Source organism: Corvus kubaryi, unplaced genomic scaffold (assembly GCF_017639235.1).
Source record: "Corvus kubaryi isolate FWS band 111438036 unplaced genomic scaffold, C.kubaryi_AGA036_p1.0 72, whole genome shotgun sequence".
NCBI classification, from domain to species: domain Eukaryota; kingdom Metazoa; phylum Chordata; class Aves; order Passeriformes; family Corvidae; genus Corvus; species Corvus kubaryi.
Genome location: NW_024582060.1, coordinates 265,756 through 289,118, shown reverse-complemented (window position 1 = coordinate 289,118; position 23,363 = coordinate 265,756). Strand labels below are relative to the sequence as shown.

Here is a 23,363-nt window from a genome sequence, read left to right as displayed (position 1 = left end):
GCCAGGGGGACCCGGCTGTGAGGGGCAGCGGCGCCCGGCTGTGAGGGCCAGGGGGACCTGGCTGTGAGGGGCAGCGGCGCCCGGCTGTGAGGGCCAGGGGGACCCGGCTGTGAGGGGCAGCGGTCCCCGGCTGTGAGGGGCCAGGGGGACCCGGCTGAGGGGCAGCGGCGCCCGGCCGTGAGGGGCAGCGGCGCCTCGGTGACACGGCCATTCTACTCCCCCTTCCTTCCCGGTTCCCTGTGGAGCTTTTCTCTGCAGACATCTGCCTCCCGCAGGGAACGGTGATCTCAGAACTCTGCTTCCAGCTGTGGCACGAACGGGTTTAGTCCTCTAGGCAATGACATGTTCCTGAGTTTGGTTTTCCTGGGCTTAGTTTTCCCTAGTTTAGTGTTCTTGGAGCCTAGGAACCTGAGATGGGAGATAGGTCTGTGACGGAAAGGAGTTTGCGGACCTTTGTTTCTGGAGGCTGTGAAAGTGCGATGAGCACGGAGGGGATCTGCTGCCGGGAGGCTCTGTGGCGGTGCAGATTTCACCTCCGGGAGGGAGCGCCCTCGGAGCTGTGGCCCTCCAGGGCTTCTCTGGCTCCTTCCAGCATGGCTGTGGAAACCTCACTACCAGCCTGTTTTCCCTTTTCCCAGCCTATTTTCCACAGGGACTGTGAGGTGGGTGGGTTCCTTTTACTAGGCTGCATGTGCAACCATGGGTTGCCCCCTTGGTAGGTCTGCACCTCCCACATCAAAATCTCAAGTTTCTGCATGTCTCCCTCCCTGCCTCTGGAGAACACTGGGAGGTCGGGAGCTCAGCTGGCTGCCACAGTTTTCATGGGCGGCCTAAAAGCCTCAGAGCTCCAGATTCTCCTGCTACGACTGCGCTTCAAGGTGCTCATGCATGAGCTAAGGGTAGTAAAGAATCCAGAAATCCAGGGAAAGCCCCTTTTGGAGGAGACTCACAACGGAAGGAAGACAGAGCCAACCAGCTGCCCTGCCACGTGGATACGGAACTGGCTGGTAAAAATTACTGCTAGAAATGAGAGAACTGAGTTCAATACAGAAATTCCAGTAACAGAATTTTTATTCATGCAATTTTAACCTTAAATAGAATTATACTTTCATTTTCCAGTACTATCTATAACAGGTTTGTCCCACTGGGAAGATATTTTAACCATAATAGAAAACTGTGATTGTCTGCAGCTATCTCTAAAATCTGGCTGATACAGAAAGTCTACTTGGCTGCATGGAGGCAAAGTGTGAGTTTGCTGAAAGGCTTGTGACTTTCTTTGTTTCAAAATAGACTGGTGTCCAGTGAATTGGGCATGTGGCTTGTTGATCTGGTTATATACAAGCCAGGAAATCTCCCAAGCCTGTGTTCTTACATGACCCGATTGCTGTAAAACATTGGATGAGCTAGGTAGGTCAGATAAGCGAGAGAACCAAATGTTTTGCTGAATACTCTTAAATTAGTGTCTTGTTTCTGACAGGACTTTAAGGAAAGTATTAGATTTGATGACACCTGGCTTGACATATGAACCAAGTATATTCTATCTTGGTCATTGAAAAGGTTGATGAACTAAATTTGAAATTAATTTATTTGAAATTTCCAGACATGAAATTTTTTTCCCAGCACTTTTAAGACCCCATGCTTAAAAAAAAATTTTGGTGAAATTTGGAATATGGTGATTTCAGCATACAGTGACTGTTTATGATTTGGAATATGGTGAAAGGGATTTTCATTGCATCCAAGATCAGCCTTGCAGTCTGTGGAATTTGCACCATACTTTAACCAGCTGGGAGATGCTGATCTCTCTTTAGACAAGAGGTGTGTGGTCACTGGGTATTTCCCACCTTCAGAATACAAAATCTACAACTTAGTCTGAGAATTCAACCCATTACTTACTAGATAACAGGCATGAGATTAAAGAGCCTTTTTTTTCATGGATCGTTTGGTGGTGGTGGTGGTTGTGATTTTTGGTTTTGTTTGGTTTGTTTTGTGGGGTTTTTGTTGGTTTGGTTTTTGTTTGGTTTTGGGGTTTTTTTCCTTTTTTTTCAAATGAGAAGTTCACCTACAAATAAAGAAGTCCCTGAGATTCTGCCCCAGGTCATTGGTGATTGGAATGACCTGTCCATCCATCTGTCCATGAAAACCAGGCTCTGCTTTTCCGTTTCTGGGTCAGTGGTGCCTGGGGAGAAAACTCAGCCCTACTTGTCCATGGATGGAGATGCTCACATAGGGCAGGGAAAAGACTTCAGATCTGAGGGACAGACCTGTGGATGAGGATGCATCTGCTGTCATGGAGAGCATCCCAAATCCTGGGATGTTTGAACAGATGCTTGAGAAGTCTTTTTCCTTTCACCTTTAGTGATGTCTACAAGGCAATTTTTCATGGCTGTTGTAGAAGCATGTATTGTGAGTCATGTTGCACATTTTGGTGACAAGAAGAGTGGATGTGTTGGATGCCATGGTGCATAAATGGAGAGAACAGAGTAAGATGAACATGTTAACTCGAGGGATACCTTATCCTGTAAAGCAGAGATCCCCAAATAATCTGTTAAGTGTGTCCTACAGGCAGGTGCAAATGAGCATATCTCACAGAGCAGGCGTTTGGCTGAGCCCTTGTGTGCTAACATCATTAGCAGCCTGCAGGAGGGGGATCTGCATGGCAAAGATAAGGGAAGCATGTGTGGGGGAGCACAAAGGCACATTTGGGAAGCTGTTACTTCCAAGAAGTTATCAGTGGTTTGGTTACCCCCTTCTCCACCTGACCTGCCCAGAGTTGCAACACCTTGGGCAGCAGCAACAGGTGCCTCTCTGTGTCTCCATCTGACCTTGTCCTTCACATCCTTGTGCCCTGTGCATCAGAGGTGTTTGCTGTCACATGTCCCACAACACCAGGCTCAGCTGCCCTGAGGAAGCAGGGAGGGAAAGCAGGAGCAAACAGGCACCTACCCTCGTGTCCTCTGCCTGCCTTTGTTCTGTGATCCTCTTGGTCTCTGATCAAGAGTGAGTGTTGCTGTGGGGCTCAGAGAGGCTGTACAGATGTCTCCCCAGCATTGCCAGTCCTCCCTGCTGACCACCTTTATTGCTGACTCTGGGCTCCTAAGCCATTTGCCCTTGCCTCATCCTCTCCCGTACCAGGAATGCTGTGAAACGGGATGTCTTACCCTGCCTGTACTTCCAAAGATAAAGGCTCCTGGCAGCCTTCTCCTCCCTTGGAGCCCAGCAGGAGAGCGGTGCTGTGGCTGCTGGAGCCTGTCGGGGTTCTGTGGGGCCTCATTAGCTCTTGTTGCTTTGGTTATGTTCGCTTGTGATTAGTTACAGTGAAACTGTTGTCAGAAGTCACAGGCTTACTCAAGCAGAAATTAGCCATAAACATAAAAAATAAATTATACTAATGCCTAGGGGAAAATTCCCTGCAAACATACTGTTCAGTCAGCAAGGCATGTTCTCAGCATAAGAAGCAGCAGTGTTGTGCCCATGGGGGAACCAGAGTTTCTCCTATTTTGTTAGCAAAAGTGTTACAAGGCAGGATTATTCTGGGCAAACATGGGCAGCCGTGGCTTCTCCCTGCAGGTGGCTCAGCGAGGGGGGCAGCCAGGGCTGCAGGCTCCGCTGACTCCAACAACTGCCCCAGCAACTGCTTCTGCAGCCTCTAATGCTTGTAAAGCACAGCTTGGATTCACCCACAGGGTGTCATGCTGACAAACCTCTCCCAAAATCTGGGCTAGGAGGAGATTTGAGTTGTTTTGCCTTGAAGCCTTGTGTCTCACTGGCTCGGGGGTTCCAGGCCTTGCTGCTGCCAGAGAGCATGGCCCTGAGGTTGGCAGCCTGCTGATCTGGGCTGGCTCTTCAGCAGGCATGTCAGAGCTGGCTTGAAAGGGTGGGGACACCCAGATGATAGGAAAAGCCAGCATGTGTTCCAAGAAAAGAAATGGTAAAAGGAGAGGCAAGAGGGCACTGCCAGCTGGCAGGCAGTGAGCAGGGTGGGGAAGAGGACAGCTTTGAGGAGGTGCAGGACAGATCTGAGGTAGGGATTAGCCATCCTTTGGGCCAAAGGTTGGCGCAGCAGCCTGAGTCCTGGTCTTCAGCAGCTCTGGGCCTGCCAGGTTGAGGGAATCTGGTCCTTTCAAAGAGAGTTTTCTTACTCTGCTCATGAGAGGAGAAGGAAACCCGTGCAGCTGGCTCTGAGCTAGCAACTGCAGAGAGAGTGGGTACCTCTGTGTGGTCGGACAGCAGTGCTGCCCCAGTTCCCCTGTGCACCCTTGGGTGCAGGAATGGGGCTTCCTCAGGATGCACCGTAGGAGAGATATGGAGATCTGAGTGCTGCTGGTGTGTGAGTCACAGGTCACAACAAGGGGGTCCCAGGTCTGGGAGGGGTTCATGCTGCCTGGGATGGGGGATGCTTTGGACATTTCCAGGATTTATTGCAAGCAGTGCTTCCCTTTTGGGGATGAGTGTTTAAGAGCAACCTCACCCACACTTACGGAGGAGGAGCACACATTATGGGGTGACCTGCAGTCAGATTGTCACATCCTTTAGCAGCCCTGTCCTACCTACACAGCTGCTCAGCCCAGAGTCCCTGCTCAGGGCTGACTGTGCCAGCGAAGGTGGCAATTGGTGGTCAGGGAGAGCCCTTTCCTGGCTCTCTCCTAGGATGGGACTGAGCCCAGTCTGTACCCCATCAGTTGAGCTGCTCAGGTGATTTTTGGTTTTCAATCTGGGTCATCACACTAGTGAAATTCCTCTCATAGAAGCTGGTGTGGTGAAAATATGCCCTGTGCCCATAGCAGGATTTAAAACCCCTGTGAATTATTGCCTGGTGGGAAACTCTGAAGCCTGAGTGTAACTTCTGGTACCTTCTGGGCTGGAAAACAAAAATAGCCTTTTTTTTCCCTCCTGGAGAATGATTTTCACACATTGCTGGATAAAGTTTTCATTTAGGTTGACTTTCTTCTTGTTTTACCTTAATGTCACAGGTCATTTCCCATCTACAGCTTTGCAAAAACCCTGCGATGTTCCTGTGCAACCCTTCAGTATGGATAAATCAAGTTTTTAGGTCAGCTCTGCTTACCTAGGCTTATCTCAATCCCCTTTTCATATCTGGATAACCTCTATTGCACCTTTTTCTCAGTTGTGCTGGGTCATGCCAGTCCTCTGTGACAGAACAGGCAGTGGCACTGTCCTCCATGAGCAGGGTCAGAGGCAATGCAGAGCCAGCACATGCTCTTCACCTTGCCGTCTTTCAGGACTTTGGAGACAGCCCCTAAGAGGTAGAAGACGTAGCCTGTCCCCTCTGATGTTGATGCCAGATCTCACAAAGGAAGAATCAGCCTGTATTTCTTTGGGTATGAGACCAATCCTCTCAACCAGCCCATGGGGTAGGTGAAAGCCAGAGCTTTGACAATGGCATGCTTGGAGTGTTTAATCCCAGAAACAGCCCCAGGTAAATGGAGACGTTTTCTCCTACTGCCTCCAGCACTGGCCTCAGTGGTTTGTCCTGAGGATCCCAGCCAGCCCAGGGTTGATTCCCCTTACACATCTCTGCAGCATCGTTTGTCCCCAGGGCAGTCCAGCATGCTCTAATGGGATCTGATTCACTGGCTTCTAGCACCCGTGGAGGATTTTCTAGAGACAGCATTAGAAACTATCTCTACAGAGTGTGCAGGCAGGTAAACCTACTTCTTCCCCACACTGTGGCATTGAGGCCTTTTGTCAGCTCCTGTGTTTCCCACTGAGGGGCTGAGAAATGCTCCTCTGGTGAGTCCAGACATAGCTGAGCACGTGTTGGGTATGTCCCATGTTCCCTCCCACATGCTGCTCTGGTTTGACCACATGGGTGCATGAAAAGGTCAGTAGGAGTTTGGCAGGCACATTAACAGACAAAGCAAAAGACAAAACAGTGATAGCATTAAACACAACCATTAAAAAGAAAAAGAGAGAAGCTGAGCTGAAGTATCTTGAGAAAAACGGTGTAACTGGAATGCCTGCTACTGGTGTTGCTCATGAGAAGCTCCGGAAAAGCACATCAAGGCTGAGATGGATACAAAGAAAGCTGCCAGGGCAAAGGCACAGAGGGATTGCTCACTTCTAGTGAGCACCCAGACACTGTAAAGACTCCAGCAATGCCTCTCCTTGCTGACAGAGCTCTGTCCCATGAGCTGTGTTTGTACTCCCAGCATACGGCACAGGCACTGAGGGGGCTGCGTGACCCCAGAGCAAGCGTTCCCCCTTCAGCCACCCGCTGCCTTTTGCTCCACCTGCTGGATGGTGTTGGTGAGTCTTGAGCTTGGCCACAGAAGAAAGTTTAATGTAGTGCTTCATGGAGATTCATTCTGCATGTTTGTAGGATGACATTGAGGGATGCCCCTATCCCACTAAAGTGGTGGAGCCCTAGAACAGTGGGAATATGTGGCAGCCAGCCTGGGCCATGCTGTGGGGTCTGCAAGGGAAGAGTTCCCACCCTGCCGAGGACAAGAGGACGTGGAGTTACTCCCTGACTGCTGCAGTTGATATTTTCAAACTCTGGGCATTTACCCTGCCCGCCTGTGGCTGTTTTCTCATCTTGCTTTCTTGTCAGGGCCACAGTTCAAGGTCTGGAGAGGTGCATGTGGTAAGGGAATAGGGGAGAAAGTTCTTCTGTGCTGATGCACCTCCCCTCCCTAAGTCCCACCACCCACACATGAGCTGGGTGATAATTTGGTGGGGGGAGCTGGTGGAAGGGGTGGGGCAGGAGGAGGAGAGAGGGTAGTCTCTGCCTTAACTCTTGCTGTATCTCTTTGGCACTCAGTGGATTCCCTGCCTGGACTCCAGTGGGACGGGAAAGGACAGGATAGGACAGGAGGGGCTTGCCTGGGGAAGACCTGCGCTGGGTTCAGGTGAGTTGGGCGTTTGCTTGTTGAGCAGATCACCCTGGGAGTGCTGGTGACTGCAGTGCTCCCGCAGCCAGCTGCTGCACGCCAGCTGCTCGCCGTGCTCTGGAGAGCGGGCCAGCAAATCTGCAAGGGCAAAATCTTCCCAACGTTAGGCAAAGGAGAAGTGAGATGGAAAATAAGGAGCAAATAATCAGTTTGGATCAACCCAGGGAAGAGGTTTATCTTTCAATGGTTCCTTTGGAAAACGAAAGGACAGGCTGAGATGCTGCTCAGGGGGTGCCAGGAAGCTGAGAGCAGAGACGTGCCTGAAGGATGGGTAATTGGTACTGAAGGTTGCGGCAGCAGAGAGAAAGGGAAAGAGTGATAGATAAGTACTCAGACAGCAGAAAGATTGAGGAGAGAGATGAGAGTGAGTGAGACAGGGACAGGGATGAAGGGCAGAGATAACTGGTTGATAATAGGTACAGGAGCCAAGGTGCTAGGAGTGGAGTAGGCTGTAGGCATTCCAGCTACTGCCAGCATGAGTCCTCTCCTCCTGTGCTGCCCTGCAGAGGTGCTGACCCTAGTGCATTGACTTGGGGGCTGCAGTTTTAAAAGGTGTGCCTGGGAGTGCGCTTCTTGTTCTTCTTGCCCCTGAGGTTTCATCAAATTTGTTCCTGTAGGGGTGAGGCAGGGAGACAGTTTCTGCATGTGCTAAACTCTTGGGATCTGTGGGCATATTTGTGAACAAATGCAAGCAGAATACATGAGGGTTTCATAACACCTGATCTGTGTCTTCTTAAATCAACAGTGCTTTTAAAGTAATCACTACTAATCAGGGCTTTCATCTCATGCCAGTGGAAATGCCATTGCCCTAGTTTTTCCTCTTTGACAGCAGCTGATATGAGAGCCTGAACCTTGGACCTGACCTTTGCAGCTCTGCAACAGCCCAACTTTGCCGGATTCATGGCTGCAGATGCGGTCCCTGCAGAGGGCAGGCTAAAGAGCCTTGTGCCGTATCTCTACCTGACCGTGCTCATGGGCAGGGCTACAGGAAAGTTTCGGTGCCCGAGCCTGGAGAGCAGGTGCCTGGCCCCTCGGAGGGTGCAGGTGGGATGCAGTCCCACCACATTACAGTGTGCCATTACGGCAGGAACTGCTGGAAAACGCTCACGGCACTGCTGGAGTCATGGTGTCCATGCGCGTCTGCCTGTGCTGATTTCACCTGATATGACTCATCCTGAGCAGCGCCTGAAGATGGCTGAGCCTGCCCAGGATGTGACACAGGGTGCTGGGATCCTTCTGCAGGGCTGAGCAGGGAGCACAGCGAGGGGACAGTCATGGCAGGGAGCCCCTGTCACCCTCCTCCTCACTGGCTGCACACGTGTCTGTGCTGAGGGACCGGGCTCTGCCACACACGTTGCTCGCTCCCCTCATCCTCCCTGCTGGGAAGCATAAGGCAACGTGTCATGCCTCAACCTTGCCTACCTTTTGGAAGAGTCTCGCTTGAGTGCTCTTCCCCTGTGCTCCCTGTTTCTTTCCCATCACTGACAGCAAGTGCCCTCAGGCTGCACTTTTGGGAGGTCAGGCAAGGTGTGCCTCCCTGGAGGAGTTTAGATACAAGTGCCGAGAGTACTGTGATGCCAAATTCCCTGTGCTGCTCTCCCACCTCTGAACCACCGGCTGCAGTGCTGGCTCCTCTGCTCTCCTGCTCCAGCGGCTTTGCTTCCCACTCTTCCCTGGCCCTCACCCCCAGCCTCAGGCTGTGCTGGAATGGCAGCAGGTGGCCAAGCTGCAGGGCTGGGGGCTGGCAGCCTCCATCTCTTCATCTCACCTGCCCAGGGCTGCTGGCTGGTGTCTTGCTCTGTGAAATTGCTGCCCCAGAGAGGTGGCAGCCCTGTAGGCATCCTGCAGACTCTGTCCTGTCCCTGTGCAGCACCTCTGGGCTGCACCACAGGTCGCTGCCCTGCTGTGCAGGGGCCTGTTTGCAGGAGCCAGCATGACTTTTCACCCGCTGTGCCATTCACCTGCTCTGCTCCTCCAGCCAGTGACAGGAGCTGCGCTGGCCACATGCTTTGGCTGCACACAAGGACCTCTGAGCCAGCCTGATGCAGCCCCAGGACTTCAGCCAGACACCTCCAGCCATGAGGTAGGTGGCTCTAGGGACTCCACTGGGGCCTGGATCTGTGTCTGTACCAGACCTATCACTGGTGCTCTGTAAGAAGGATGGATCCTGCTGTGGCTGGCCTTCCTGCTGTGCTGCACTGGATACAGCTAGACTATGGGCTTAATGGAGGTCTTGAGAGTATATAGTTTGATGCAAAGGCTGGTTTCTGGTCATATTCAGATACCATTTATGGACTTCATCAGTTAGTCCTGTTTTTTTTCTAGGCTAGAGAAAGAAACAACCTATGCGTCTCTGTAGCCTGCAGCAGGGCTGGTGAGCCATGGACACCAACAGAGACTGATCTGGCCCTGGGAACAGCAGCCTACATTGCTTTTAGCAAGAGATTTGCCACTGATCCTCAGGAAAGTGCAGGCACTGTTAGGGGCTTTGGCACCCTCCTGCACTGGGGGTGTGTGCTCTGAAGGGTGAGGTTCTATAATTCTTGCAGCTTGTATTGCAGATGTTTGTGTCTTTAGTAAACTCACAGTTGCTCCTTAGCTCATTCTTTCTGGTCTCAGTAAGTAGCAAAGTCACTGACTGCAAAAGCAGTGCTCTTATTTCACATTGGAGAAACACAGGTAGGATCTGATTCTTGTATCAGCCTTCTGTGCCTCACGAACCTTGCTGAACAGATGCTTTCAGAATACCCTGCAGCCCACAGAACCTGGAAGTTAATTGGAAAGTGTAAAGAAGCCAACTAACTTACAATTGCTTGAAATGAAAGGCATTTTAATTTCATCTGCTGTCCTGGAGTTGATCAGTTTTTCTACATCTTTCCTTGTCTTTCTCTGATATGCAGCTGGAGTGAGCCATTCTCCAGCAGCATTCCCGTTTGGAAGCAGCTGTCCCTGCTCCCGTAGCTGCTCTTAGATTGGCCGGAAAGCACGTGCTTCCACTGCTAGTGTTTTCTTGTCCATCTTGCAGAGATGACCTATTGCAGTAGCAGCCCCCATGCACTAATTCAACCGTGTTGTTTCTTAAGCTGTACCTTGGCTCTGCTCTTCCTCGCTGAGCCCTGATTTCCTGTCTCTGCTCCCACAGTCGCCCCCACCTCCTGCCATCAAAATGCAGCGCAGGGTTTCAGCTGCCGACTAACTGCTGGCTCTGATTGTGCAACCAGAGAATTTTCTGTGTTGTCCTGCTCCTCCTTTTGTAACACAGCCCAGTCTTCTTGCTTCTTGATTCTTCCCTCTCCATCTTAAATTGCAGCTTACGTGCTTGCTTGCTGCTTGTTTCAACATGAAACCAAGAAATATAAATGCAGTGCAGCTGTCTGCGTTGTCACCTGTGATTCCTCATTCTGCAGTTCAGGCAGCGCCTTCAAGTGTCCAAGGGAGCTTTAACACTGTGCTTCCTCTCATAAATGTTATCAGCTGCTTTTTAGAGACATTTCTGTCTGCTGTTCTCTCTGTTTCACTATTCCCTCTGGAGATTGTGCTCCTCTCATTTGCCTTATGCTAGAACAGCAGAAGAGGTCAAGCGGAGGATGTGAACTTCCCAGCAGTATGAACTCCTGTCTGACAGAAGTCAGGAACAGGCAGTAAGCTTGCAGGAAGAAAAGCTTTAGGAGAATTGCTATTGGCTTCTTCCTCTGGCGCCAAAACTCCAGGTGGCTTCTCTCTCTTGTCTCTCTCTTGTTCCTTGCCTCACCTGAGTAACTTTAAAAAAGCCCTTTTTTACCCTGAGAGAGGCTGAGGATAGCACTATGTTTTGGTTCAAATGATACTTTCTTTCTCCTCTTTTTATTTCTACCTCCCACCTTCAGTGGCATCTTGTTTCCAAACAAAGCCAAAAAATGCTGTTCTGCATATCTGCATTGTTTGTTCAGCACATCATAGGCAACTGCTGAGTGACCACAGTGCTTCAGAGGTGCCCTTGGTTTGCCTTGCCCTTTGTGACCACTCTTGAAGGATCCCATGGTGGTAGGTGTGGGGCAAACACAGTCCAGAATTTGTGACCAAGGGGGGACTGTGTTGCCCCATTCAAATGTTCAAGAATGGAACTTGTTGCTCTGTGTCTATGGCTGCCTGCATGCTGCCTGCTCTCTTTCCAGGTCCTACATGAACCCAGGTGTATTCTTATATTCCCAGCAATAAATATTTTGGGAAAAAAATATGGCTAACTCCATGCAGCAAGCCCAGCACCAAATCCTGTACCATTTCCTATGGAGCTGCATAGAGGGAGCCCACTACCCTCTGTGGGAAGATGACAGACTACAGGTCATTTCTGTGAAGGGCAAAAAAACCCATCTCCTCCAAGTGCTGAGGGCTGAAAATACAGCAGAGCACCTCTAGAAGGGACCGGTGGGGTCAGAGGGAGCTGAGGAGAGAGGGTGGTGGTGGTGGCTGAGAGCGTCCAGGAGAGGGGTAGACTGTGGATTGCATCAGATGGCATTTTAGCAGTTGGGAAAACTTCATGGCAAAGGGAAAACGAGGCTGGGAATGAAGTAGTCATAGGATTTTTTTCCAAACATTGGTGAAGGAACAGCAGAAAAAGTGCAGGCGAGCAGTGAGGGGCACAGTCTTTACTCCAAACTCATGTATTAAGGAGAGGGCAACCAAAGGGAAAGGAAAATGTTTGCCTGTTGGGGAGCATGTAACACAGTAGGTGGCTGTGACTGCTGTGGGAGAACCAAATTGTTCCTAGCTGGAAACAGGAAGTTATTTGAGTCCCCATCTGGCCTGAGAGCATATAGAGCAGGGGCACAGGAGGATTAAATGTTCAGGAAAAGAGCCAGGAGGTGTACGAATAGGTTTTCTCATAGAAACAGCAGGCAAAGCAGAGAGGGAAGTAGTGGGGATGTGTAACGTGCATGGCTTTGTTTGGGAAGGGAGAAGTTGTAGTTCATGCCATGAAGGGCCACAACTTTGGGCACCAGTTTAATCCACCACCTGTTCCCACTTGAAAAGGTTTGATTTCATAGCCATAGCTTTCCCCCTTTTTAAATCAGGAAAATCAAGGCAGAAGTGCTGTGTCTCCCCTGCTGTTCTGTGTTTGTCCCAGCTGTGTTCCTCATTGCAGCATCCCAACTTCTATCCTTCATGTTGGCTTATTCAGGAGTCAGAGGACAGATACAGAGCCCAAGTCCTGGTCCAGGTGTCCCTGAGGTGGAGGCTGGTGACAGGGTTGGGGCTGTGGGCTGGCACTCATGCATTCCCTTCCCAGGGCTAGGTGAGAGGAGGTGATTCTCTGATTGTGATCCTCCTCTGCACCCATGTGTGAAACAGGTCTAGCAAAAATGAAATAAACCACAAATATTAGTAGAAATAGGCTGGCTTTTGGATCCACCTTACATTAAAAGAATAAAACCAAAGAATTAGCTAGTCTTCTCCTGCCAGCTTCTTGGGGCATTCTCAATAAACCCAGACTTAAACATCATTGTAGTTGATAACGTGCCCTGGACTGCAGCAAATTAGACTGTGCCAAGGACTGTGACAGATCAAACACGTTTCATTAAGTACGTGTTACTTTATCTCTCACATTTGACAGTGCGTGGAGCTCTGCTCCTCTCAGAGATGAGGAGGCTGTGCTGCAGCATCGGAATAAACTGATTAGCCAGCTGGCAGGCCTTGCTGCAGGCAGGCAGTGGGGAGAAAGGCTTTGCCTGGGCTTCAGAAGCTGAGAAATGGCTGGCAGGAGGACCTGATGATTCCATCTCCCGATCCAACCCAGCAGTAGGGCTAAGTGAAGGGGGCAAAGCTGGGACTGGAAGGACCTCTGTGCCACTGAGCTGCTGGTGAGCTGCAGAGCTGCTGCTGCAAGCCAGCATTTAGGGTGTGTACCTTGATTCCTGGGTTTCACCACCTTCCTTAAGTGTGTGGTTAGAGGTTTGTAGGAGCCTGTTAGAGGGCTGATTCACCTTCATGCTGGCATGCAGATCCACAGGTGTTGTAGCCCTTGGTGGTTTGGATCAGTGCAAGCCATACCAGTAAATAGGTGCTTTCCAGCATATGGACCATAAAGGGCAAGGGCTGGGGATAAAACAGAGGTTGCTTCCTCAGTGCCCTCATTCATCTGCATTTGACACCGAAACTGGTTGTACCCACTGCAGTACTGCCCATATTTAAGCTGTTACTGGCAGTAGCTCTAAAAACCTCTCAAATTTAACAGGAACCAGGATCTTTCTGCCATGCTTTCGAAGAGGAAATTACATTAGCCTGGAGGATGGTCTTCACTGGCCCCTGACTGCTCTCCTCTATGGTTTATCTCCCCCTGTTCTTGTTGTAGCCTCTCTTACGCTGGTTGATGTCTTGCATGAGACTTGGTCCTCCAGTCAGAGTCCATGGAAATCTGCTGCTGATAGCAAAGCAAATAAGATGAGCCCTTCAGGAAAGCAGATGGGGGAACAAAGCCTGTTGCCTAGGGCATTTAGAGAGCAATTGGTGTATTACACTGTGAGATCTGATTTCCTGTCTTTACTTGAATAACAGGCAGGAAACATGCCTGTGTCAAAGAACTACTTGTTTTGCTGTGAACATTCATTAGAAGTTGTCTTTTCATACACAAGCATCTTTCTTTGCCCCAGGGCCTGATATATCCAGAGGGTTAGCGTTTAGGAAATAATTTCACTTACAGAAGTAAATGAGACACTTTGGTAATGATGCTGTCTTGTATGGATAAGTGCAAGCATGGCCCACCAGCTCCTGTTCCTGCTTGCCTCCTTGAAAACTACACCACAACAAATGCCACAGTATTCCTTGGCTGCCAGGACAGTTAGGTGTTAGGGTCTACACTTGCTCTTTCCAGTTAGGTCAGGTTCCCTGGTAGTCCCTACTCACCATGAGACGGCTCATACCTGGTGCTTGTCCAGAGGGACATGGCTGGAGAGACACCAGGCACAAGGAGGGAGGGAATCGTTTGCCATCATGGTCCTGGTGCGCCATCCTGGTGCAAAGGGTCAGCAGATGATTTGGTGGTCCTATAAGGTAAAGGACATCCAAGGTGATGAGGTCCTGCTCACAACTGAGGTGCTGACTGGGAGAGGTCCTTGGCCTGACCTGCCTCCAGAGCAAAGCTTGGTCTTTGCCTGGGAGAGAGCATTTAAATAGCCCAGAGCAGATGCAGGGGCAGTGGAAATGTTGAGTGTTGTGGGTGATGCAGATTGCTGTCTCTGTTGCTCCCTGAAGATGGGGATGTTCCTTTAGGTGGTACAGAAGGAATGAGAGATGTGCTATTAAAAAACTTATCGAACCACCAGCAAAACGAATTTGCAAGTTGCTGCAAAGGAACAAAGCCCTGATTTCTTTGCAGTCCCAGCTGATGGGAATGGAAGCAGAGATGCTGCTGCTTTGGAGAGACTTGTTTTCAGTGTAGTTTCCTAATCTGAACAAAGAAAAGTGTATGTCTGGCTAAAGCCAGTCACTTCTAGAAAGTGAAGGCCAGCTTCTGCTCAGTAATGCCTCCAATTAGATGTACCTAGATTTAGGACTTCCTTGGCACGGCTCACCAGCTCCCCTGCTCTGTGTTAGGTCTGTGTTTTTGTCTGGACTCACATGTGCATCCCTATCTCAGGTAACTCATTAGAATGAGATCTTGAGGAGAAATTTTTTAGCTAAGTCAAAGGGAGCTTTCTCTCTTCACCTTTCAGTTTCTTCTCATAATCAAATGTCTGTAATAATGCAAGAATAATTCGGATAGAAGATTCAGTGTTAAGCACCTGTGTTAATTTTGACTGGATTTAAATTAATAGCCAATAAAAAGACTGTGAATGATAGAAAAATATATTTTGTAACAAGCAGCCACTAACTTTGCTTAATTAAGAAAATGCTATGTGCGATTCAGGATTTAGTGTAGACTGGAAAATGTCTTTCATGTGCCTCCCTAGAGGCCCAGCCATATTCAGTGTGCCTCTTTCAACAGTGACTTTGCTCTGTGTTTCCATGGCTGGGTGTTTTGCCCCTACTATTTTCACTGCAGTACTTGAGCTTGCCTAATCTCAGTACTCCCTTGCTCAGACCTGAAACACCTCACAAGCTGAGGCCCTTTTGCTCACCCGAGGGCCTTTGCTTCCTTGCCCTGTATTCTTTGCAAGGTTGGGCAAAGGTGGAGGACTGGTGCTGGTACTTCTTTATTGAGGAGAGCCTAGGCCAAAAAAGTGTGTGTGTGTTTTGCTGAGGTGGCAGGAATGTGTGGTAGTGAAACATGGTGTCCTGGTGGTCGAAGAAAACACTCCTAGCAATACCTTAAAGTAAGATGGTAGGTTGTCCATTCTTGTTCAGACTATTTATCCTATTCATATTTCTATCCTGCTGTCTGAAACCACTCTAGAAAGAGTTGTTGTATAAAGCACACAGGGAGGAGAAACTCCTTCTGCCTCCATTCCCTGCTTCAGCTCCAGCTCCTTTTCTCTTAGTCTGAACTGCTGGTTCCAAAGTCCCAGGCAAGCTTCCAGCAATGATGGAGGTGCAGAGCACTTAGTCAGGGGCAGATGGAGGTACACTACACTGGTGGTTTGGGAAGGATGAGGAATGGGGCTGTGGGGAGGGAAGGGTGAATTCTGGGATGAGTCCCATGAAGGGCTAGTGCAGGTGGGTTCTTCTCACCTGAACAGCAACCTTTCCTCTGTCCCTTCAGCTCAGATGTAACTTGTGGAGAACACTTTGTGCTGACACTAAAGAAGCCATCTTCCAGAGGATGAGGGAACCTCATGCTGATACTGGGAACACATCTATTGTGGTGTCTGGTCCCCTCACTCCTCTTCCCACAAGTGGGTCCTGCAGCAGCTCTCTACATCCCATGCTCTCCTTCTCTTCTGTCCCACAGAGCCATGACAAGAACTGTATCCAAGGAAGGAGAACCCAATGGGGCCACTACATCTGCTGAAGAGATAAAAGTGGAGGAAATGGAAGAGAGAGGCCAGTGGCAGAACAAAATGGAGTTTGTGCTGTCTGTGGCTGGGGAGATCATTGGCCTGGGTAATGTGTGGAGGTTCCCATACCTCTGCTACAAGAACGGTGGTGGTGAGTTCACAGCACACATGAATTGTTCCAGATCTGTAGGTATGACAAGAGACACGTGCATGCCTGAACCCATTTCTCCTATGCCCCATGTACCCTCAGGCACTCTCTTATTCTCTCCTTCAACAAGTTAGATCCTGCCAAAACTAGGAGGAATAAAAACTCAGGGGTGAATCCAGCTCCCCAGCGGGTACTCTTTCTTAAAACAGCAATCTCAAATCTAGACTCTTAAAAAATTGAACTCTAGTAACAACTTAAGGCTCTTGGGTATCTCAAGAAATTATTGGTCTTTGGAAAATACCAAATGCTGTGAGTGGTCAGAAAAGCCAACGGTGACCTCTTCCTACATATTTCCCTTTTCCTACTCCTGGTGTCAACTCCATCTTTTCAGGCCCTTGTTACAGAGGAGGAAAGGCTTAGATAGTGCTGGTATCCTTTGCTGGTATCCTTGCCAAGGCCTGATGGACCCTATGAGGAGATTTCTGCCTCTTCCCCAGGAGCAATTTGTACAGTGATCAAACCACTGCTAGGGAAATCCATCCCCAAAAAAGGTTCATTCACCTTCCCTTTTGTTTCTTTTCATGGCTCTCCTTTTCTCTTGCAGTAACACTTCAATAAGATCATTATATGGTTAAAAGTTAAAATTTCTTATAACAATAAAATGAAACTTAAGGGAATAATTGACTGTCACTAACTTTTCTTGGTGAATCAAAATCTAACTTTATAAAAGAAAAGGAGGAATAACAAATTACATGTCAAATACAGCAATAACTTCTCTTTTGTTCTTGTTCTCTAGAGACACCTTGAAATAATGCTCTGGGACTTGCTTTCCTCCCTCCTCTCTTTGAGCTTCCTTTCTCTGCAGACCATGCCCCAAAGGCCTTTCTTTTCCAAGGTGCCATGAGCTTTCACCAATAGCTGAGTGGCTCCTCTGTAATTTTTCCGAGGCCTTCCAAATTCCTGTCCTCTGTGCTGTTGCTGGAGTTTATCCAAATTAAACAAGAGACAATAAAATATGTCCTCCAAACCAGAGAGGGGCATGGTAAGAAATGGTTAAAGAAAATGGAATTGAGTTTATCTTGAACCTGGGATGATTTTTAGCAGATCCTCCAATATTTTGATGGGAGGCACCAAGAGCAAGTCAGATGGGCGGGGGTTAGGAAACACTGGAGGTGCATCTGATTGAAGAGCCTGTTCTGCAGTGATGCTTTGAGAGAGGAATCATGGGGTTTGCATGGAAAATTTCTCCCTGAGCTCAGATGATATCTTTGCATAGTTTATGCCTGTGGTACCCAGTTCAGTAGTCCTTGCAATTTGTATGCTAATTAGCATAAGTGAAAAGGCTACTTTTGTTCACTTTAAATATCTATTGAATAACATTTTTCTTTCTAATTAAACTACTCTGGAATATCTAAGGCTGTGATTCAGAGGGCAACGAGGCTAGGCTTGGGAAAGGTTAGGATGGGAGAGTCCTTCCCTCACAGCTCACACATTCCCTTTGCCAAAAGTATGGTACTGCTGTAGAAGGTACTTTCCTCTCTCTGGGGCTCTAGGGAACCAGAACTCTGGTACAGGACAGTGTCTTTCCCACGACACTCAAGGATATTCTCACTATTGGAAAAGTTATTGAAATTGCAAAAAAGGTATTTTCCACCTACAAATGCTGCATCCCTGTCCCACCCTCACCCCCCAAACTGGAGACTGCTGTCCTGTCACCTTTCTCCACCTTTGGATGTACTGAGATGGTTATACAGCTATAAAGACAGATGCCATGGAAACAATAGTGCTAATTTTCTGTAAAGTGACCAGCTGTAACCTTATCTATTGCTGCACTGTCAAATTTGATCTGATTGCTCAGCATCCTGAACTTGTTATTGACGCATAAGGAAAGAGCATCTGTTTCTGGGGGCCCCACTCAAGGCTGAGTCTCCTCCAGTGGAGCAGCAAATTGAGGAGAGGATCACAACAGGAGTTTCAGCTGGTAACTGCTGTGGGACAGTTAAGAGACACAAGACAATAGAGGTGTAAGAAAACCATTGTTGCTCAGAGACCAAAATGGGTCAATCTCTGCGACAGATTCTATCAGAAGAGAGGGTCTGGAATCTGCAGAAAGGGTCATCTGTGTGCAGGATAATAAAGCTGTCTTGCAGATTTGGCATAGATATCTTGCAGCACCGAAAGCAGCTGCTGCCTCTAGTTCAGGGCCTGCAGTTCCCATTCCCTACTCTGCAAACCGGACTGACCCCGAGAACCAGCCTCCTTCCCTCAGGCCCCAGGTCTCCTGCAGCTACACACAGCTGTGTTTAGGGGAAATTTGGAGGTTCTTTGTTATTGCAACACTGTTGGCTTAAAAACAAGGGCAAGTGTTCCTAGTTGCTAATTGTCACAGGAAGGAATGCCAGTGTGGATGCCTGTGCTGGCACAGAAGGAGAGGGCCTGGGGGGACAGTGGCTGAGAAAGGCACCCTCATCTTGGTTGCAAGCAGCTGAGATGCTCTCCAGGCACTGGCAAGAGAGGTGTTCACTACCAAAAGTTTATTGTATGAAGTGGCAAGACTGCCACAGTTGTTTCAGTGAGGAAAGCAGTCACCTTATCTTGTTTGGAGGGGAGAGGAAGTGTGAAAATCTACACTAAGGATGTGGAAAAAGTGAAATGACGGAAGGAAGGTCAGCTGTGAAAATGAGATCTCAGGAGTGGTTTTGAGCAGGGCAGTGAATATATTTGGTGTTTTGGTTTGGCAGCATAACTGAAAAGGCAGAAAATTTCAGACAGCTGAACAGAGCATTAAACCATTTTTTCAGGGCATTAAACTTTTTAGTTGTTGTTATTTTTGGTTTTTTTCTTATGCTTTGTTTATGTTGGTTATTGTGTCTGGAAAAAAGCCATGTTCTTTCTCTCCCTCCTCTTCCATTTTGACAAGGGTTAGTCTGGGGGCTATTTCAGGCTGATTTCTCTTCAGACATTTCTCTACATTTTAGCAAAAAAAAAAAGGATTTTGAAGATAGAAGTTAAACTTCTTCATTTTGAAAATGCTGGAAAGATACTCTTCCCCTATTTCCATTCTTCTGGTGCAATCTGCTTTCCAAATTTGACGTGAAATATGTCTCAAGTAAATTTATATCCTGGCAAATTTATTACTTACCAAGAAATGTCACCAGCCTCCAGGTTTGTATCCTCTGGGCAAGTGGGAGTTTTGCTGTGACTCTCATGAAAGGCAGAACAAATGTGGTTATGTGAAACAAGGAGTTATTTTGTTCACCCCATTCCTGCTGAAATCTGGAATGAGGTCAGGAGCATGAAGCAGGGAGAATTTCTTCAGCACTATACTTTTTTAGCTCCTTGCCTGGCTACTCCTTACCTCTAGGTTTTCACCCATGCCAAATGCAGAAGCACCGCAGTAGCACAAGACAGACCACCCTTGTATTTTTTTCTGAGAAATGATGGCGGTGCAGGCCTTGTTTCTTTAGCAGAGGTTGCACGGTTAGTTCTGAGAAACATTTATGTTTATGTAGCTGATTCCAGCTGTGGTCCCAGCTACCTGGCAAGAGGTTGTGAGGATAAGGTTTTTGAAGAGGTTTCTGAGGCAGCATTTTACCCTCTCTGCAGGAGCCTTCCTCATCCCTTATCTCATCTTCCTCTTCACCTGTGGGATCCCCCTGTTCTTCCTGGAGACGGCGCTGGGGCAGTACACCAGCCAGGGAGGGGTGACGGCCTGGAGAAAGATATGTCCCATCTTTGAAGGTGAGTCCAGTTACAGTATTTACTGGCAACACTTCCTAACAATTAGTGGCTCAGATCCTTTTTAAAAAATATTATTATTTGGCTTTTCTTTCTCCTTTATTCTCCCTCCCATCCTCTCTCTCACAGCCTTGTTACTCCTCCTGGTGCCTGCTGTGTGCAGGGGCAGTTCCCTGACCCCTCTGTGTGTGAGTGAGGGTGTGTGGTGCTGGCTGGGGGCTGTGCTGGTCCAGCTGAACCACGACCTCTGCTTTGAGGAGCTCAGAGCCTGGGAGAGAGGAGAAGCAGGATGGCCAGCTTGAAGGAGGAAGGATGGAAGTGTCAATATACAAACACCTGTGTGTAGTCCAGAACAAATAGTGAGAAGAGGATGAGGAAAGCTGGTTTCTAGTGCTTTCCCTGCCGCTCCCGTGCCCAGGGCTGCTGTGGCAGCATTTGCAGGCTGACATCCTGCAAACTGGGGGAATCAGACTGTGTGCACTGGTCTGACAGCCCAGAGATGGGATGGGGTTGAGGTTAAGCCACGGGGATAAGAACCAGGACTTCTGCGGCCCCAGGGAAGGTTATTTAATGGGATTAATGTATTCATGAATATAATTTCCTCAATTCTCTTGTCTAGGGGAGAGCTTATTAACCATGTTCTGCAGTTGGAGAAACCTGTGCTCAGGCAGAGTGGAGCTTGGTTAGTTTGCTCGAGCATGGGCATGCAGTGCTATTTGAAACTCCCTGGGGGTCTGGGACCTCCTGCACTGGAGACCCCTGTGCTCTGGCACTGGCCTGGAGCTGGACAGCAGTGGCATCTCAAAGGTCACTGACAACCAGTTTTAAATAACTGAACTGGGCCTTTCTGGCCTGATTACTCTTCTGAGGTCTTGATCAGCAATGGGCACAAGCAGGACTCAAGACCAAAGCTGAGCATGGTGTGTATCAGCTGTGAGGATGTTTTTTGCCTGAGTCTTTTCAGAAGTAAGAGACTCAGCTGCATTTCTTTTCTTCAGAGGCAAGAGCTGTATTTTTCTAAAGAAGAGGCACTATAATGCAGTGTCATGGTAGCCATCAGAAATTTATTTTTCAAAGCAGCGTAAGGTTTTCTGGCTGTTTCACCACAGACCTGTCTAGAGTTACCAACAATGTTTCCTGTCTGCGTGCACAGTCACAAAATCCTTCCTCTTTCCCTTATGTAGATCTTGCACAATCCTCTGGAGGGCCGTGTTGTTGGTGTTGCATCCTTCTTGCCACAGCATGACCTGTGTCTTTGTTCGGGGTTAAGTCTGATGTGTTTGGAGCTGGTTGCCAGTCCCATCCTCACCTCCTTTGCTTTTCTTCATAGGAATTGGATATGCCTCCCAAGTCATTGAGGGGTATCTGAATGTCTACTACATCATCATCCTGTCCTGGGCACTCTTCTACCTGTTCAGCTCCTTCACTTCAGTGCTACCATGGGCCACCTGCAATAACCCCTGGAACTCAGGTACACCTTCCCTTGGTCAGCTTCTAGCTTCTCTCCAATTCCCAGAAATTATTTGTGTTTTGTTGAAAATATTTTTTTTTGTTTGGATAAGAAGCTCTCATGAGCTGCAATGTGATGTCACCAAAAAATAGGCATTTTCTGGCAAGCAGGAGAGGTGAGTGGTAGAGTTTTCAAGCCAATCTAGAGCCCTCCTCATGTGGCAGGAGCTTTTTATTAGCTATTATGGTACAACAGTTTATCTTACAGTTCCCTTACTCTACCCATTTGTTTGGAGTTACTGGGATGGTTGCTGCCAGTGCCTGAACAGTTTCCTCGGTGCACTCAGCTTTGGGATAGATCAGGCCAAGCCTGCACTGGAGGATTTTGCCAGTTCATGTCTCCCAATGAAAGAACCAGTAACACAAAACTCTAAGGGCACTGTTTTCCTGGTTAATCACATCCACACAGCCTCCATACCGTTACAGTCAGCAGGGGTCTCATCTCTTTGTGCTCACAATTCACTTAACTCTGCCCAACAGAGAAGACCCGGCTTTGGCTTTACTCAAGGTGCTTGGGCTGAGCTTGGGAAGATGGGGTAGATGTGAGGTAATCCTCGTGAATGTCCTTATCAGGACTTTTTTAACATGTTGAACAGGTTGTTTTGCTTGGCAGCAGCTTGGTTCCCTCCCTTCTCCTCTTGCATCAGTTAATTTCTGCAATTAGTTAAATTTCTCTATCCTGTGGGCCTTTTACTAACAGGTCTCTCTGCCCTTCCATCCCAGCAGAAGTAACCAGCCTTTAGAAGAGCTGATCCAATTCCTTCAGCTTCCCCAGCATGGGTTGGTTTGTAAGGAAAGCCACGTATGTTCTCTTAATAGAGAGAAGCTTCCCAACAGCAGCTGGATTTCCTTGGTTTTCCAGTGGATTGTCTTTGGCTGGCAAAATGCAAGATGAGGTGCATTGGATGTGTGCCATCTCCTCTGTTTTTAGTTATTTCACGCTCTGTAACAGGGTTGGGGATGGCAAAGGAGAACAGGAAGGCCTTTGTGGTGTGTGTGAACATATGCATGCATGTGTGGACAGGGAATGGTGCATGATGTGGAAAGAGAATGGGATTTTCTATCCTGGCTACTCATAGTCACTATCCCTTGATAATGTATATTTTGCAGCCATCTGTTTTCAGTTTGGCAGGGAATTGTTCTCTCCTTCCCCTCTTCCCTTCCTGAACCCTTTGGCTACTGCTGGATTGGGATTCATAGCTGGGGAGAGGCAGAGTTTAATGTGATGTTTAATGAGATGCAAGAATTTAATGAGATGCTCTATAGCACAGGGTGAAGGGTCTGTGTTCTGCCAGAGTGAGGGTTAGGATCTAGAGGGCAAGAAGCATCCTTTGTGGAGGAGCCGTAGAGAATTTCTCACCTCATCAGCTTCCTTTTCTTTTGGTAGATCTCTGTGTGGACATTCTGAATAGATCCAGCCTGGACAACAGGACCTTGCCAGCGAACGCCACCTCCTCAATGATTGAGTTTTGGGAGTATGTGATTGTTTTCCCTCTGTTCAGGCTCGCTCTCATCCAAAGGCTCCAGCGGCAGCAGTGCCTGGGCAGGGGGCTGTGCGTCTGTAGGAGCAAGCAAGGTGCCACGTGTCAGATCTGAACATGGGGAGCACAACGAGCTGCCAAGGGGATGGGCACAGAGCTCAGGGTGTGAGGGCTGGGTACACCTCAAAAGCAGCTCACTGCATGCCTGCCCAGGGGTGCTCATGTGCACCTTGAGGGTGTGTTTGCTTTCTGGCACTGAGCTGCCTGGGTGAGTGTGGCCACTGGGAGAGGCACCAAAAGCAGGCGAGGACTTGCTGCAAGCAGAGGTACACATGGTAGGCAAATGTGAGAGGCCAGGGCAGACTGAACAGTCCTCCACAGTGAAACACAAAGTGGAAAAACTGCCTTTTCCCTTCTTTTGACCTAGTCCTGCTTGCTGTCTAAGGGAAGTGGTCTATCAGGCTGTTCAGGATCGTCCCTGGAGGGCAGGGATCTGAGATGGATGCATGAGATGCCAGAGAGGAATTTGAGGAAGGAGGAGAATTTTGAGGAACTTGGGGCTGGAGGCACTAAAACACAGTCTGAATGAGGGGTCTTGCAGCAGGCCAGACAGTGTCCCAGATAAGGTGGTCATCGGTGAAGCCACCCGACCACCCCATATGCTACT

At 48.7% G+C, this 23,363-nt stretch overlaps 1 protein-coding gene across 8 annotated transcripts in view; it reads left to right on the top strand.

Moving 5' to 3' along the window:
- The first annotated feature begins 776 nt into the window (after window positions 1–776).
- Window positions 777–23,363, top strand: part of SLC6A12 (solute carrier family 6 member 12) — a 53,794-nt gene continuing 31,207 nt past the window's right edge. For 3 of the 8 annotated variants that reach the window (XR_006019975.1, XR_006019976.1, XM_042050285.1), the window contains exons 1-6: window positions 5,762–6,267; window positions 6,782–6,869; window positions 15,775–15,971; window positions 19,575–19,709; window positions 21,037–21,177; window positions 22,603–22,690. Coding sequence is in view for 6 of the 8 variants with exons in the window: in XM_042050285.1 (XP_041906219.1) it covers window positions 6,117–6,267; window positions 6,782–6,869; window positions 15,775–15,971; window positions 19,575–19,709; window positions 21,037–21,177; window positions 22,603–22,690 (800 nt within the window). In the remaining 2 variants the exon portion in view is untranslated. Of the gene's footprint in view, window positions 1,008–5,754; window positions 6,268–6,734; window positions 6,870–8,889; window positions 8,995–15,774; window positions 15,972–19,574; window positions 19,710–21,036; window positions 21,178–22,602; window positions 22,691–23,363 lie in introns of those variants that run through there. The other 5 variants (XM_042050289.1, XM_042050290.1, XM_042050286.1 and 2 more) reach the window with 5 other exon arrangements.